The sequence below is a fragment of the Psittacula echo genome, assembly GCF_963264785.1.
Source record: "Psittacula echo genome assembly, chromosome: 2".
Lineage (NCBI taxonomy): Eukaryota > Metazoa > Chordata > Aves > Psittaciformes > Psittacidae > Psittacula > Psittacula echo.
In genome coordinates, this window is record NC_137737.1 from 36,208,981 (window position 1) to 36,224,694 (window position 15,714).

Here is a 15,714-nt window from a genome sequence, read left to right on the forward strand (position 1 = left end):
TTTACATGGTTTTTGCAAATACAAACTTTCTACTGCATATTGTTTAAATGAAAAATTACATTTGTTTGGAAGCAACAGAGAGTATGTACATGAGAAATAAGATTCTGTATGTAAGCTTCCACACAAAAGATCTCTAGCATAGTTGGGCACATTCTAAATTTACTTTAGATGGATGATGTCATGTTAGAACAGACAAGGTTGAAGAGATGTCTGCAGGGACACAGCCCCAGGAAAAAGTAGGGATTAGCTTGTCAATAAAGATGTAAACAGACTGCTCTGAGGCAGCCTCATTTCTGACATTAGAAAGTCTTAAATGGTTTTCTGGTGAAGAGCTTGTGCAAAAATTGGAGCATGCTGTCAAGACTGAAATCTATTCATTTCAGTTTTTCAATAGCTGCTGCCTGTCAGGCAAACAGCCTCCATAAAGTTACAGGGTTAAAAAATCAATCACACATAACATAAACCAGTAAAACTGAATAAAATTCATTAGAGAAAGTTATATCTGATATTGTAAAAAGCAGGCTTAGCAAAAGATAGACTTCATGAGAATATCAACTATATTTGTATGAGACTATACTTTGAAATAGGTACATGAGCAGCATGTGCATATATCTCAGCTCCTAGAACTTCCATAGCAAGCTGTTATAATGGACAAGATTATATGCAAAAGCAACTGTGACTTTGAAAAAAAGGCAGGCCTACATTTTTGAATGAAATGAATCTGCACTTTGGGTATTTGTGAAACACTGGTATGAAACTACAGAGAGAAGCATAATAAGCAAAGGACCTATATAAGGGAATACTGCTAATTGGAAGAGTCTGTCAAGAGGTAAATCCCACTGAACAAACATTGGGTGATGCATATAGGCAGAAAAGAGTTAATGCTATGATATAACTACCATTCCCTTACTGTAATTTGATAAATAGCCTCCCTACTCACCTGCTTTTCCCAAGTTCTGTTCTACTCTTAGAATACCTGAAGTCATATTACACACTATTTCACTGTTGAATAACTATGGCTAAAAAGATGGGGTATTGAATGAAAGTCATCCGGAACAAAACCAGTTCTAGTAGACCCAATGATAAGAGATCAAATTCATTTAACACAACAGCATCCCCATCTCCATGAAGAACATCTTTCTGCTATCAGGGCTACCAAACGTACTAAATGAATAATTTCTTGTCCTTGCCCCAAAGTTAACAACAGAACTGGCAAGAGGCATTTTATCTCTCTGTATCTTAGCAGGGGAAAAAATATCAGTCCAAATTAAAGGCAAGCTAGTGTTTAATATGCTGGCACCAATTTCTGCTGTATTTTCAACCTGTCAGTGACACTCATCTTGCCCACAAGGCCAGGAACTTACACTCCTCATATCAACAATTATACTGCAAAACCAGATTACCTGCCTGAACATGAACAATTTAAGAAATGTACAGTTGAATGTTATATTTTGCATCTCTAAAGAGAACTAAAGAGTATTTTCAAAGATATACCTTCCAGTTATCATGTCTTACCCGCATTATCAGTTGTGAATATAGGTATTCTTCAGTGTTTGCTGTTTGATACACTTTTGCCATAACTATTGTTTTTTCCAAAGGCTCTCATGCTTTCTCCAGTCTCTGGCTGTAATCTGACATTCGGTACAGTAAAAATAGAAGACACTGCAAAAGAAAAAAAAAGTGTCAGTGCCTGTTAAAACAATCCCAACAACTCAAAAAGCTTTCTCATAAAGCAACCTCTTTTTGCATGAGCTAGAAAAACCTTGGCAATTTCCACGTAACATCAGGCAATTAATTATTAGTTGAACATGATGACATTAATCACAGGCATCAAACTGCAAATAGTTAAGGACTCACACATTGATGATATGAAAAGTCATTTTTACTTAGGGTATCTCAAACTGGTGGGGGAAAGTCACTGACTTCAATGCTTTCTGAGAACAAATGTCCATAAAAAAAATATATCCTCAGAGAACTGCACTGCATGATTGCATGAGGAAATGCTAAGAGACTGTTTAAAGAACTGATCAGGGCTATAACAGTTTTATTTGGTTTTGCACTAAGAACTAATGCAGCTGTAAGTTTTTGGAGTTACTCTCTCATCTTTATGTCTAAAAGACCTGGCTATTGTTTGATGCACAGATCTTCCCACTGTACTTTTTACATCTCAACTTGCATTTGACATTCTGTTATCCTTGGTAACATAAATGACAAACTGCATATATTCTATGCAAATAAACCAGTATGCGCTCTCAAATATGAAAGCATAAAAGGGAAGGATCAATTTCATTTTTTAATAGCAAATAACAAGAACTCCTCTTTAGTAAAAGGGGTTAATCTATGGGTTACTCCTTATGTCTGAGATGAGTGAAGGCTATATTGAATCATAAATGGCATTGTACTCCCAGACAAGATGTTTTTAGCAGAACTGCACAACTTTTGCCTTTTTAATGTACTATTTTGAAAACTGAGAGTGGCTTGATGTTAGCCAAAGTATATCTGAAAACTGAACTTCCAACCCAATTGAAATGATGCCTTGACTTGAAACCAAACCACATAACAAAATCGAAGTTTTGCTTCTCATATAAACTCATTTTGAACACATTTTTAAAATAAAACACAAGATTAAAATTTTAGGCTGTAAAATATTACATGGAATATAAATATATAGTACTAAAGTCAAGATGAGGGGAGAAAATTAAACACTTTTTTATTTTTTCAGTGTAGGCAGTCTCCATACTTTGTGAAATACTGTGATTCCAAAGCGACAGTATTTTCTGATGGAGAATCATTTTGCTGTTTTCCCCCCGTCCCCCTTTTTTTTTCCCCTCACCTGTGAGTCTTTCCTTGGTTTTTACTGTTAAATCCCCAAATTTGCAATTCAGCACTAGGACCAAACTGGACAAAATATATTCCATGATGAATAGTATTCACTAGAGATATCTGCAAAATTGCAGTCATGTCTGAATCAGGAGGCAATAGATTTTGTGCGTACAAACACTTCTGTTGTGCATAGAGACTCAAGGTGTTTATAACTGCATCTAATTAACTATCAATACCAAGTGTTTCCCAATGTAAAATATTAACCCAGAGAACTAGAATCACAAAACCTGGTAATTTCACTACACAGTAAACATTTTCCCAACTCTCCAAAGTATATGACTTCTTTGTTTTGTAAATATGTTTACAAGTATATCCAAGTCATACTAAATAGAAATGATTGTAGTATTTGATACTGGGATTGTCCTTTCTTGCATCTGGATTTATGCTTCATAATGATTATCTACTAGACACAGAAAAAGTCTTTCTGTAACTCAAAATTTTACTGGAGGCATTTAGAAGAACCTTGCTTTAAAATATAATGATTTTTCATCTTTATTCTCCCCCCTTCAAAAGGTTTCACTGCTCCTGATGTTTAACGTTATGCAAAGACGTGTTTCTGCCAATGAATATCGCCTTATGGTTATGCTTCTGCAAATAACCTGCTGTGAGCTGATAAAAGGATTAATGCAGCCAAAATTCTTAATCTGTGAAATTACAAATTAAATTCTCATATTAAAAATACCACCCTGAGGTATTTTTTGTGGTTTTAATTCCCCTCTGGTGTTCTGCATACATTGTGCTTGTTAATGACTAGGACAAGACTGTCTCTGTTGGCAGCCTGCTGCAGAGTGATAATGTGTAGGCATTTACTTCACTGATAGAACTGGATTTAACCACTGACTGATAAACTAAGTGGCAAGTGGGTAATAAGTCCATATTAACAGAAAAGTACTACTGCAGAATTCAGAATTCAAATCCTGGCTAGACTAAATCATACAGTCAGAAGGATTGAGATGTCACCACTGCAGAGTGATTTTTGTTTTCTATTTAGTGGAAATAGAATAAATAAACTGGCATTCTTGGTGTTTCATTAGTCGTGAAGAAATGAATCTCTGCATCAGTTTCAGCAAAGGTAGACCTTCAACAGCAGCCTTAATTTACATTGCATCCTTTGAATTTTCAGCTTACAAAGTCCTGCAGTCAGCAAACTGAGCGGTGAGTTAGCATGGCAGAAGAGGAAACTAGGAATCATTTTGCAGAGGAGGGACACGGTCTATGACAGAACTTATGATGGACAGAAATTAATGGTGCTAATTTGATTTTAATGTTCCTACTGTACAAATGGGAAAGTACTCTTCAGTGTGGATTCAGGGTACTTGGACAGCCAGACCACCAAACCAGCTCAAAATGTGACTACTACAGCTGTCATGGGCAGAAAAGATAAATTTACAGAAGACAGAAGTTTTCATACTGACACTGATGCAAACATAATCTATTGCGTATTAATATTCAGAAAGGGTGCTCAGTTTTTGCAAGCAAATTTTTAAATCAGCCATAGCTACATACCCACACGTGCTATCGTTGCACCTCTGAGCTTTTTGCCTCAGAGTACTCTATTTAGCTCATTTGCTAATGGATATATGTTTGAAAGCAGAAAATAACATACGCTGTTCCAGTACAAACATGCTTCTGTTTACCACATTGAGTTAATGCAAAATGCTGATTGTTATTCCTCTGTGAAACCTATTTTTAATAACGGAACCTCTTCTATATCAGGAATATGCATGATAACATTTTCCCCCGGAATAAATAGTAGTGTGCTTTTAACACTGGCAAAAATATATGCTAACTTATGATATAAATGATTTACAATTATTAAAGAGATAATTGATAACATACATGATGATATGAACATTTTAGCCCAGTCAACTGGAATACATTTTAATAAAAGATATAGTAAGATGTATGTAGATACTGCAAGCATTCTTAGTTAATAATACCATTGGCCACCTAGTTCTTACACTAAGTCAGCAAATTAACTGATTGTCTACTCTGTGTTTCTCAGACTTTCAAATGCCAAGCCGTTTCTTAAAGGTTACAATTCTAACACACAGAGATTCTGTGAATCAAACACGGCTGGATTTTTATCCTGTATGCTGCAGCTAGTTAAGAAGTACTGTATATTATAAAGTGAAAAGCACCAAATATGTAAATTGCATTTTTCTTTTTGCTTTATGACAATTCAGATAATTCTACTGGCTGCACACATAATCAAATACAAAGATAGCAGGCTGCAGACTGCAGAGCAGAGATAGCAAAGGAAAAGAAAAAGAATCCGTTTTACCCTATGTCAAGCTAACTACGTAATTTCAAGCTACACAATTGCACTCACTTATTTTGTGTGTGGCTGTGTATGCCCATGAAGCTGTCTGCATGTGAGGGTTAGCATACACACATATAGCTGTATGAACTACTGTTTTTCTTTTTAATCAATTCAGAGGTGGTTATACTCACTATCAGTTAACTCCCATAGCCGTGGAGGCAGATCACTGAAATACTCATGGCTCAGGGCTGCCTGTGCCGACAATCTGTTCTTTGGGAAACACTGGAGTAGTTTGGAGGCTAGATCTTCTGCATGATTCACATAGCTCAGCCTGAAACACAAACAAAAGGTTTTTCTGAAGAACAATCTCATAATTCTGTTTACTAATTCCATCTGCAGTCAGCACAGTGGAAACACAGAGTTTTGCTAGCCAGGATAACGACAAACATCTGTCTGGGAGCACAGGAAAGATATTCCTCAGGTTAGGGAGTCAAGGAATTATTTGTGGATTGATAGCTCAAAATTTGCACAAATTTTACAAATATAGAGCATATAATATACCATATCACATATGCCCTGCCTAGTATGCAGAAGGATCATAAGCAACAGCATCTTGAAAGCAACTGTTTGGACTCTTCCACTCACATTTTATTGAACATACAGACAGACTGAAAATTTACAGCACAGGAAACAAATGGTTATTACTATCTAGACCCATGAAATCCAAGCTTAAAACAACAGCAGTATTCATACAACTTTGTGAAGTATCAAATTTTAAAATCCTGTGATGCTTAACAGGCAACATATGCATCAAGTTTCATAAAGACATCTGTCTTCTGGGAAGTACTGGCTTCTTATATTTTCATATATTCACACAGCAGGAGGTTGACTCTTCATTAGGCATTAATGCAATGCAAATATTAAACTGTAAGTGAATTATCTCTTCTAAACTACCTAGGGAAGTCTGAGAAAAGCCATTGTTTTACTGGGAGCTATATGCTTGAGAATATTATAAAAGACAAAAACTAAAAATGATAGATTTGGAGGGGAGAGAGTAAAATGGTAATCAGCAAGGTGTGCCTTGGGTCTAGTAACCTAGAGCTGCCTCCTGAATTTCCAAAGCCACCAAACTTATTGCAATATGCAGTTAGAAAAGAGGTGCTGAGTCTTGTAGACACTGTGTTGGTACTGCTTGTAGGTAACTTTGTAAATTCAGCCATGCCTTTGCTCAGTAAAGATCTCTCATCAGGTAAAAATGCCGAAGTGTATAAAAGGTCTCCCATTTTTCAATGCACTGCCTTCCCAAATCAGGTACACGAGACTGCAGTCCAAAATGCTACTGTATTTGAAAAAAGATGGTGTAATCTACTAAAATCAATAAACCTACAGCATGTTTCATGCAAATGTTCATTTTTGTTGAGCTCTAGCTGACTTTCTGGAAAGCACTCCAGGAAGATGGGTTAAACAGTTATTCTTTTATCAGGATGACATGGCACAATTTATATGGATCAATAGGCACAGGAGAGAATTATCTCAGCAACAAAGAACATATAACACTGAAAACACTAAATGAAAAATAAAATGCTATTATAGTGAGAACTTTAAGTCACAAATGTCACAGACACAACTTAAAAAAAGTCCATGCTGATACTAAGTGTGAAAAAAAAAATAAAATTAAGAGTCAGTAGCATCTCTGCTAAATTACGTGCTGGCATATGTATGATATCCTGATATTTGTAATAACTCACAAAACTGGCTGTCTTTTTAATTTCTAGCAACTGTACGCTAGACAGGAATTTTTGAATAGTGTGCCTATCTGATCTCATCTGAAGAGCAGGCAGGATATTTGTCCAGAAATTCCTCGGGATGAATTGCCCAGCAATGCTGACCACTTTAGGATATTCTTTCTCATCAGGCATAATCTTACAGAAATCCCAGGATTAGGATTGCTATTCCAGATTAAACTAAAACTGAACTTCCGTGTTTGTGATTGCATAATTTTTTCTGTTTTCATTTTCAGTTTGTGACCAAATAAAGACATTGTGAATGGAACAGTCATTGCCTATAAATTAGGTTGTAAATTAGATTAAGTCCAGACTGCTTAAAATAACAGATTGTAGAAATTGCTTCCTTTTTTTGAAAATTACAGTAAAGTTCACTACAGAACACAGCAAAGTACCAGGAAAAAGGCTATTCTTAACAAAGAGAAGAAAAAGGAAGGGAGAATTGGTATTAATTCTTCTACACATCCAAAATTTCCATGGAGCAGTGATTATATTGCATGTGTGAGGCCTGTCTTGTTTCCTAATCCCACCTGCACCAATTATTTGTTCAGAGGTCCTGGCAAATTTTTTCACCAATGTATTTTTTTCCCCACAGAAGTAGCTACATCTTTTTTAGGAGCCATAGCAAACTTCCTCTGTCTTGAATGAAATCTACTGTCAAGTCAGAAAAACGAGGTCACTTAGGTAAGCAGTGAAAAATCACGCTCTAAAGTAAGAATCATACCATTCCTTAGATGATCCATAGGTATAGTGAAGATAGTAAGTAAGGCAAAGCAAAAGAAAACAACATTCAAACACTGAGTTCTGAATTGCAGGTGAAATTATGGATGGTGACACCCTAGTTCCTCGGTGCTCTTGAACAGAGTGGTGCTGACATTTTGACTGTATTAATGGTCAACAATGTACTTGGCATACTGCTCATTTTTTCAGCAATAAAATCAGATTGACTAATAAAAATGGAAAATAGTTTGAGTAGGAACAGTTTAGGAAGCCAAAATCATCCTGCCAGTTTAGAAACAAAAAGAGATCAATCAAGAAGCTAAAGATAAGTATCAAGTAATCAGCAGATTATACACTAATACAATATAAACCTAACAAATATCTGCAACGTAACCACACCAACTAATGGAATAATCGTGAATAAATAAGTCAAAATTAGAACCAATTTTATGATTAATAAATAGAAAAGGGAATAAATTCATTGCACAGTCTGCAAACATACTTCAGTCTGCTGTATCTATTACATTTACCTGCCGTGATAATAATCCCAGTACGGCTGGTGGAAAGGTGGTGGTATTAGTTGATTCTACCATAGTTTGAAGGTTCCAGTTGCTACATTAGTAGTATTATGTACCCAAGCGTAGAAGATCATCCAAGTAACTCATGGATCAAATCATTCCTTTTAGCTAGGCTCAGCTGTATCTTTAAAATCCTACATCAGAGCTCTAGCCTAGTTTACGGAACTTTGCAAAGCAATGAAAAAATTCTTCTCCAAAACCCACGTCTTCTGCAGGTCAGTTCTGGAAATCAGTGGACACTGCAAAAGGCATCTGCATGAGGGCTCCTAAGGTCGTCTGTATCAAAACTGATGCCTTAGTGGAATGCATGACTAATTTTGCTTCTTTGTTTAAAGACAAGCTTTACTTATGAAAAATGCACTTACTTATACTTACTTACTTTTACTTACGGAAAATACACCGTATGATCATGTATTTAAATTACATCTACTACAGCAGAATTGTTTGGAGAAACTCATTTAGCACATAACCTCCTTCAGCAGTCTGAAACATCAGAATGTTTGGTTTCTTTTTTTTTATTCTTTTATTTTTCTGCCAGTAGTCTCTTTAAAATGTCCTCCTTAAAACATTAACAATTTGTCTGATGTGAGTTTGAAACATGACTCCTTGATAGGGACAAAGGCTGAATTTTCTGATGGGGTTCAGTAGTTAAATATCTAATATAGAAAAGTTAACAAAAAGAGCTAAAGAAAAAAATATATTTGATTTTTAAATATACCTCCTTTAGTATGTGACAGGATGGAATTTCATACAATATGGTTTTGTGTCTAAAACATAATAGCATGTTTTGTCTCACAGCAGTTGGGCCATATAGGAACTTAGCATGCATGATATGGCAAGTCGCAATATTCACGCTTCATTTACTGTCACACTAATCACTGAGGAATAGTTACTGGCCATGACAGCATACATACTTTCAGAAATGTGGCAAACAGCAGAATACAGAGAAATCTTTGGCAATAAGTATGAAACAATACGTAAGTATTGTTCTGATAAAGATTAGGAATATTTTTACACACCGACTCTGATGACATCCATGAAACTCATTACTTTTCAACTTAATCCCAAAAGCTATATATGGTCTTAGCTCAAGAAAAACAAGCACCATATGAACCTGTCTTACTTTAAATATATATGAGTCTGACTAGACTTGAGCAGTTGTAAATCTCATTGGATTACAAGAATTTGATTTAATTTCAGAAAACAGGCTTAAATGTCTTTTTACTGCAGAGGAAGGTCAGTATTTGGTCAAGCAGAACACGACTAAGATCACTGAAGTTTCGTTTAAGCTCTTGAGAAAAAAAAGTTTTGGGCATGTGCAATGAACTTCTGAACTTGGGGTGATTTGCTTTTAAATGCAATGAAGAAGGCAGCTCAAATTCACATTAATAATTAAGACAAATGGGCATTAAAACAAATGGAGATAATACACTGTCTATATACTCCTAACAGCATGAGGTAAATACTTCCCAAAGCAAAAATCGTTTACTGTGCATATTTTCCACATGAAGATACGACTCTCACAGCATATCATTAATTCATTTCTCGATTGACTTTTATAGCATGGCCTAGAGGAGAGAGGCACCTAACTCCCTTTGGAAATCTCAGCTCGCTTTTATTCTAAGTAATCTCTTGCAACCTGAAGTGCTGAAAGACAAAACCACAGTTAACCTGAACAATCACAACATTTAGCTGAGTTTAATTTTTAATGGTATGAAGAGAATAAACAAATTGGTGCAAATCAGGCAGGCCACATAGCAACCCTTCCAGCTTGTTTCACAGAAGATGCCGTGGGTCCACTCAACAACAGGGCTCCTGTACAGTCCCTGTGGTATCTCACCTGCTATTGCACTGCCATGAGGGTTACATTCCCCATTTTCATCCAAGTCTCCTTGAGGATGGCAGTCTTTTCCCCTTGTCCCAGGCTTTAAGCTTCTCCTGAATTCTGACACAAAACTGTATCAACACCATATATTGTAGTTTATGTTTTCTTTCCAAATTCATTATCTTCTGGCCAGCTGATGGCCTTAATAGTTAGCATCTCTGAATATATGTGCGACCCTACTAGCAGCAGCTACGCAGCACAAAAATTGGAGCAGAGCCTACTTAAAGTAACGTTTCCTTTTTATTAAATATCAACAGCTTTTCTGTTGTTACAGCCATGCTGAGAACACCTACCATCTTCAAAGACTTGATGTGCCAGCTCCAGCATGCAGAAGCTGCTTCCCTAACGTGCCTGGTGTGCCTCCATGGAGCTTTTGTAGAGTTTATTTAGCCATCATGAAACCACTGCAACAAGTGAACACAAGTTTTGATGCAATGCTTTTAGCTTTTGATACAGATGAAGGCATAAAGCAGCACCTCAAGATGAGACTCTAACGGAATAAAGACATTACTATTTTTTCAGTGTTTTACACAGAGGTTACTGAGAACTAAAACTGGTGAACAAAGAGAGACAAAAGCTTTTGAAGGCTCACTGAAGCAGGGTTTTACTTGTTGCTGATCAATCACAAAATACAGCATTTGCTTTACAGCACAGTGTAGACGTACTTCAAGCCTACTGTACAGTAAACATGTCATTCAAACACAGTCACAGGAACCACATTTCAGTGTTAGGATTGTCCCCTACACTCTCATAGGGCTAACAACAGCAGTCCTAACGCTGTGCTGGCTTTGCATGATCTTTAGGAAAGGCCTGTCTCCAAATAATCCATGCCTCTTGTGCTCTTCCCAAATTGAGGTGCTGGCAGAAGTTTAGATTCAGAAACACTGAGCTGTATACAAATGCAGGGTGGGAAAGTACGGTCTCCAGGTTTCATAGGCCATTGGCTTAATTGTGCTCTTCTAGCTCAGTAGCTCACTAGAAGCAAGATTGACACAGTAAAACATCCTGCTCAGGCTTCTTACATGAACTAGACTGGGGCAAATCCTGGACTAACGTGGCTATACTGCTCCCCTCCCAGTATCTGTCCTTGCTCTGTTCTTCTGCACAACACTGCACTCCACAGTCTTCAGACACTCATGATTTTGATAAGTGTGTACAGAACTATCTCTTTGGAAATTTAGAAATTAGCATGTTCCCTTTTAATTATAGTACCATATCACAGCATCAACAGTCTTACCTGCTTAAGTACTAAAAATGTGGTCAAGACGTTTACTCTTAATATACAAGCCATGACTGCCAATGCTAAGTATTCACAGACACAGAACAGAGATAATGTTTGATTCTTTGGTACTGCTATTAATGTTGATGTAAAAGAGGTCAGAGCTCCATTTGGAAAGCTGTGGAGGCAAGTTCATTCAGTGCATTCCAGGAAGGTAATAATAACCCTGACCTGTCTGAACTAATTCTCACTTGACAGTTGCACAGATGCCATTAGCTGGAAAGCAGCCAAGATGAATAGCGTTTCATGAAAAATTAATGTAACAAATGATGGTTCTAACAATACAGGCAACTAGGGTTTGTTTGGTTGGTTTGGAGTTTTTGTTTGTGGGGGTTTTTTTGTTTGTTTGCTTATTTTTCTCTCTTCATTAATATAGATTTACCTCTAGGTATACAATCTTTATGCTCTGGGTAAATTTTTTAAAGAACCTACTGACCAAGTAGGTAAGCCATAATTATAGTTGCAGCTCCTGAATTTCTCAGAATGGAGAATCAAGATGCTTACTTAAACTGCTCATGAGTCACATGAGGCTTCAGAGACTCAGTTTAGTCACACCTGAACTACACAATGAAGTGATCTAACCTCTCATGGCAATTCACATTTGATAATGGCCAGTAAGCTCAGTCATGACTGGAGCAATCCCTGGCACAGCTATAGGTTGGGCAGAGAAGAGATTCAGAGCAGCCCTGCAGAGAAGGACTTGGGGGTGTTGGTCGATGAAAAAATGAACATGAGCCGGCTTCAGAGTGCGCTCGCAGCCCAGAAAGCCAACTGTATCCTGGGCTGCATCAAAAGGAGCGTGACCAGCAGGTCGAAGGAGGTGATCCTGCCCCTCTACTCTGCTCTCGTGAGACCTCACTTGGAGTATTGTGTGCAGTTCTGGTGTCCTCAACGTAAAAAGGACATGGAACTGTTGGAACAAGTCCAGAGGAGGGCCACGAGGATGATCAGGGGACTGGAGCACCTCCCGTATGGAGACAGGCTGAGAAAGTTGGGGCTGTTCAGCCTGGAGAAGAGAAGGCTGCGTGGAGACCTCATCGCAGCCTTCCAGTATCTGAAGGGGGCCTACAAGGATGCTGGGGAGGGACTATTCATCAGGGACTGTAGTGACAGGACAAGGGGTAACGGGTTCAAACTTAAACAGGGGAAGTTTAGATTGGATATAAGGAAGAAATTCTTTACTGAGAGGCTGGTGAGGCACTGGAATGGGTTGCTCAGGGAGGTTGTGAATGCTCCATCCTTGGCGGTATTCAAGGCCCCGTTGGATGAGGCCGTGGGTGACATGGTTTAGTGTGGGGTGCCCCTGCCCATGTCAGGGGGGTTGGAACTAGATGATCTCAAGGTCCTTTCCAACCCTAACTATTCTATGATTCTATGTGTCTGCATGGTATACATTAAAGGTAAGTAAAATAAGCTTATTTAATCAGCTAATATACAATATATGTCCAAAGATAGCATACTCTAAGCTATTGAGAATTTGGCTTTCTGCGATATGATCATGTAACTTCCTTAATTCCTGGGAATTCTGAGGTGATGATATTCCAGGCAACATGGCTGCTAGGTACAGTGTTCTGCTACCTTTTAAAACCACAACTATTTCTTTAAACTAAAAGAGGAATACCTCAAGTATTTCACATTATTTCACTCAGTTTTCATCAGCTTCTCTCAGGTAGTTCCCAGGAAATATTTCCTAAGAAATTTTAGTCAGAACATGCCTTTTACCATTTTGCCCAAGAAAGAATTTAACCATTATTTCTTTTTGATTTTACATGCTACCACCAATCAGCTATTTTAATTCTTACAGCATCCCAACCAGTCCAGTACTAAAGATACTAATTATGTAAGACACAGTGTATTCCTTAACCACAACAGACTACTTCTGAATATGCTAAATTTACAGTTTACTGGAAGATCTTTGCTTGCTGTAAGTGCAGTCAATGAAAGAAAACAACACAGTGGTGATACCTAATCAGAAGATTTTGGTTGTTTAGAAATTGTTTAAAGGGCATGAATCTTCTGATCAATGTGAATGTTTTTTAAAGGCCTCCTTCACGCACCTCAACAACTTGAACAGAATATCCTTGGAAAAGAAATAGAGCTAAAAACAATTCCTAACACCCCAATCATTTTATGAGCTATTATTTCACCAGAAAATGGAGAAAATATATCTTTAATCCTGAACAAAAACTCTTCAAGGTTTATGTTCTCTATAAACCTTTCACTGAGAACTGAAAATATAAGTTAGTAATGCAATAAATGCCCTAACAAATATATCAGATTTTTCACTTAATGCTTTTTACAGGCTTAAACCAAACTGAGTGAAAGAAAATCACCTTTTACAGTCTGACTCTTAAAGGAAGAATGCCTTTCTGTTATGCTTTTTAAAAGAAGGCATGGTGAATTTATATCAACTTCACTGAATCTTGGGGCATGATAAAAGGAAGAAAATACAGCAGTGGAGTTAACATTCCATAGCATTTTTTCTTCACATATTTATTTCCTCACTGGTTGGACATAAGCCAAAAAAAGGAGAGAATAATCCCTTCCCCCCTCCACCCCCCCAATTTAGAAATAGCTGAAATAAACGTCTGGCACACAATGCAGTCAAAGATCTGCACTTTTCCTCCTCCCACCCTTGAAAATCTGGATTGTTAATCTCCAAAGAAATCCAAGCAAAATACTTCCCCCCCAGAAAATAACCGAACTCTGAATTTCAAATTTGTCAAGTGGGTGCAGCCACTAAGGCAGTAAACAAATTTTGCCCTATTTTCCCTTATTAAATGACTACAGAAAGAAAAACAAGCTTTTTGGACCTTTTGAAAACTAAACTAAGAAAAAAAGAAAACAAAACCAACTAAATTCTAGTAAATAAACATTAGCACTGCCTTATGAATCTCTGCCTCTTGTCTCATATTTTATCATTTTGTGTTTAAAAAGTCTTAATTTCATTCTAATGTAAATAAGAACTGGTCTGTTTGCTCAGTAGTTCAACAAGAATTTGTTGCAAGGCTGCAGCATGCAGGCAGTGCCCCAAGAAGGGTGACCTCACTTTAGTCAGTGAAGCCAAAGATCATTTATCACAGTTAACCTACAAATCTGTCTTGCTGGGGCCTCGGGTCCGTCAACCACGTGGAAGCAGCTACTTGTCCTGTCCTCCCACAGCTCCCTAAAACATCAGATGGGTCTGATCTTTTCTATTATGGTATACCTCTCAGCTAATAAAATATATTTTTATGGGTATGGAATGAACAGGAGTACTTTGTATTTATTTATACAGCTCATTAAAGGTGGAGAGATATTTGGAGGCAGAGTGAATGCCTCAAGCCTAGAAAGCTCAGGAAGACAGACTCCAAGCATATGCATGTATTTAACTATGTATATGAGCCGCCTTTCTGAACTCAACAAGACTAAGCAATTACATACAAGTAGGCATTCTGGTTGTTTTGCAGCTATACTCCTAAACTAAGACATGACAGGGAAATGATGCAGAACTAGTAAACACTGAGAGGAGGAGACCAAGATAATTATAATGACAGCATATGGGCAAAATATTGAAAGCTATGCAGTCAAAAATTCTGTATTACTTATTATTATACCCATACATTTAGACAGACTTACATGACACAGAACTAGTTGCAGCTCCCTGACCCTCAGGTACTTGGTTCAGGTGATGTTAGGGAAACACACAGGATGGAATGTCACATTTGTACCAGCTTCTTCTCCAGATTCACTGATTCCTGTGCTAAATTCCTGATTTAGCACACCACTGTTTCTCTTTACACTAATAGAGACAGATACTTTCTAAAGGGAACATTAGGTCACCTTCCAGCTAGCAGACTGAAAATCCGGTGCCTGATACCAACAGCATTAATACCTGTTAAGAGACAAATGTGCTAGCGCCAATTTGTTAAAAGAAGTCTGAATTTGACTTTGAACTTGAACAGGGGAAAAAAGTGCATTCAAGGGTTTCTTAGGCACAGAGATAATGAGAAAAGGAGAAAACAATGATCTCCCTCTAGTACGTAATTTGGGAAAAAAGTAATATGATTTTGCAGTGATTTTTTAAAGAAAGTGAAACATTACATATCCACATGTACCTGTATTGAAGTCTTTTTAAAAAGTGGTTCAGATTTAACACAACAGTTTATGCCTTTTTAACTATAAAAAGGTTGGAGGTGAACAACCAAATCACAAACTGTATATTTTAACTACCAAATACTGAAATATGTCAATTTTAAGTGCTTGTACACACATATGAGTGAGGACGCAGTGCTATCTGACACTAAGAAATCAGCTTGCAGTAGGGAAGAACTCAGTCCTGA

General features: G+C 37.3%; 1 protein-coding gene across 1 annotated transcript in view; it reads right to left on the bottom strand.

The window, feature by feature from the left end:
• Nucleotides 1-1,546: 1,546 nt before the first annotated feature.
• CDK14 (cyclin dependent kinase 14) overlaps nucleotides 1,547-15,714 on the bottom strand; it is a gene marked incomplete at both ends in the record, with an annotated part of 264,713 nt that continues 250,545 nt past the window's right edge. Inside the window, 2 exons of the mRNA XM_080610617.1 lie at nucleotides 1,547-1,662; nucleotides 5,338-5,477. Of these exons, the coding sequence (XP_080466743.1) occupies nucleotides 1,547-1,662; nucleotides 5,338-5,477 (256 nt within the window). The remainder of the gene's footprint in view (nucleotides 1,663-5,337; nucleotides 5,478-15,714) is intronic.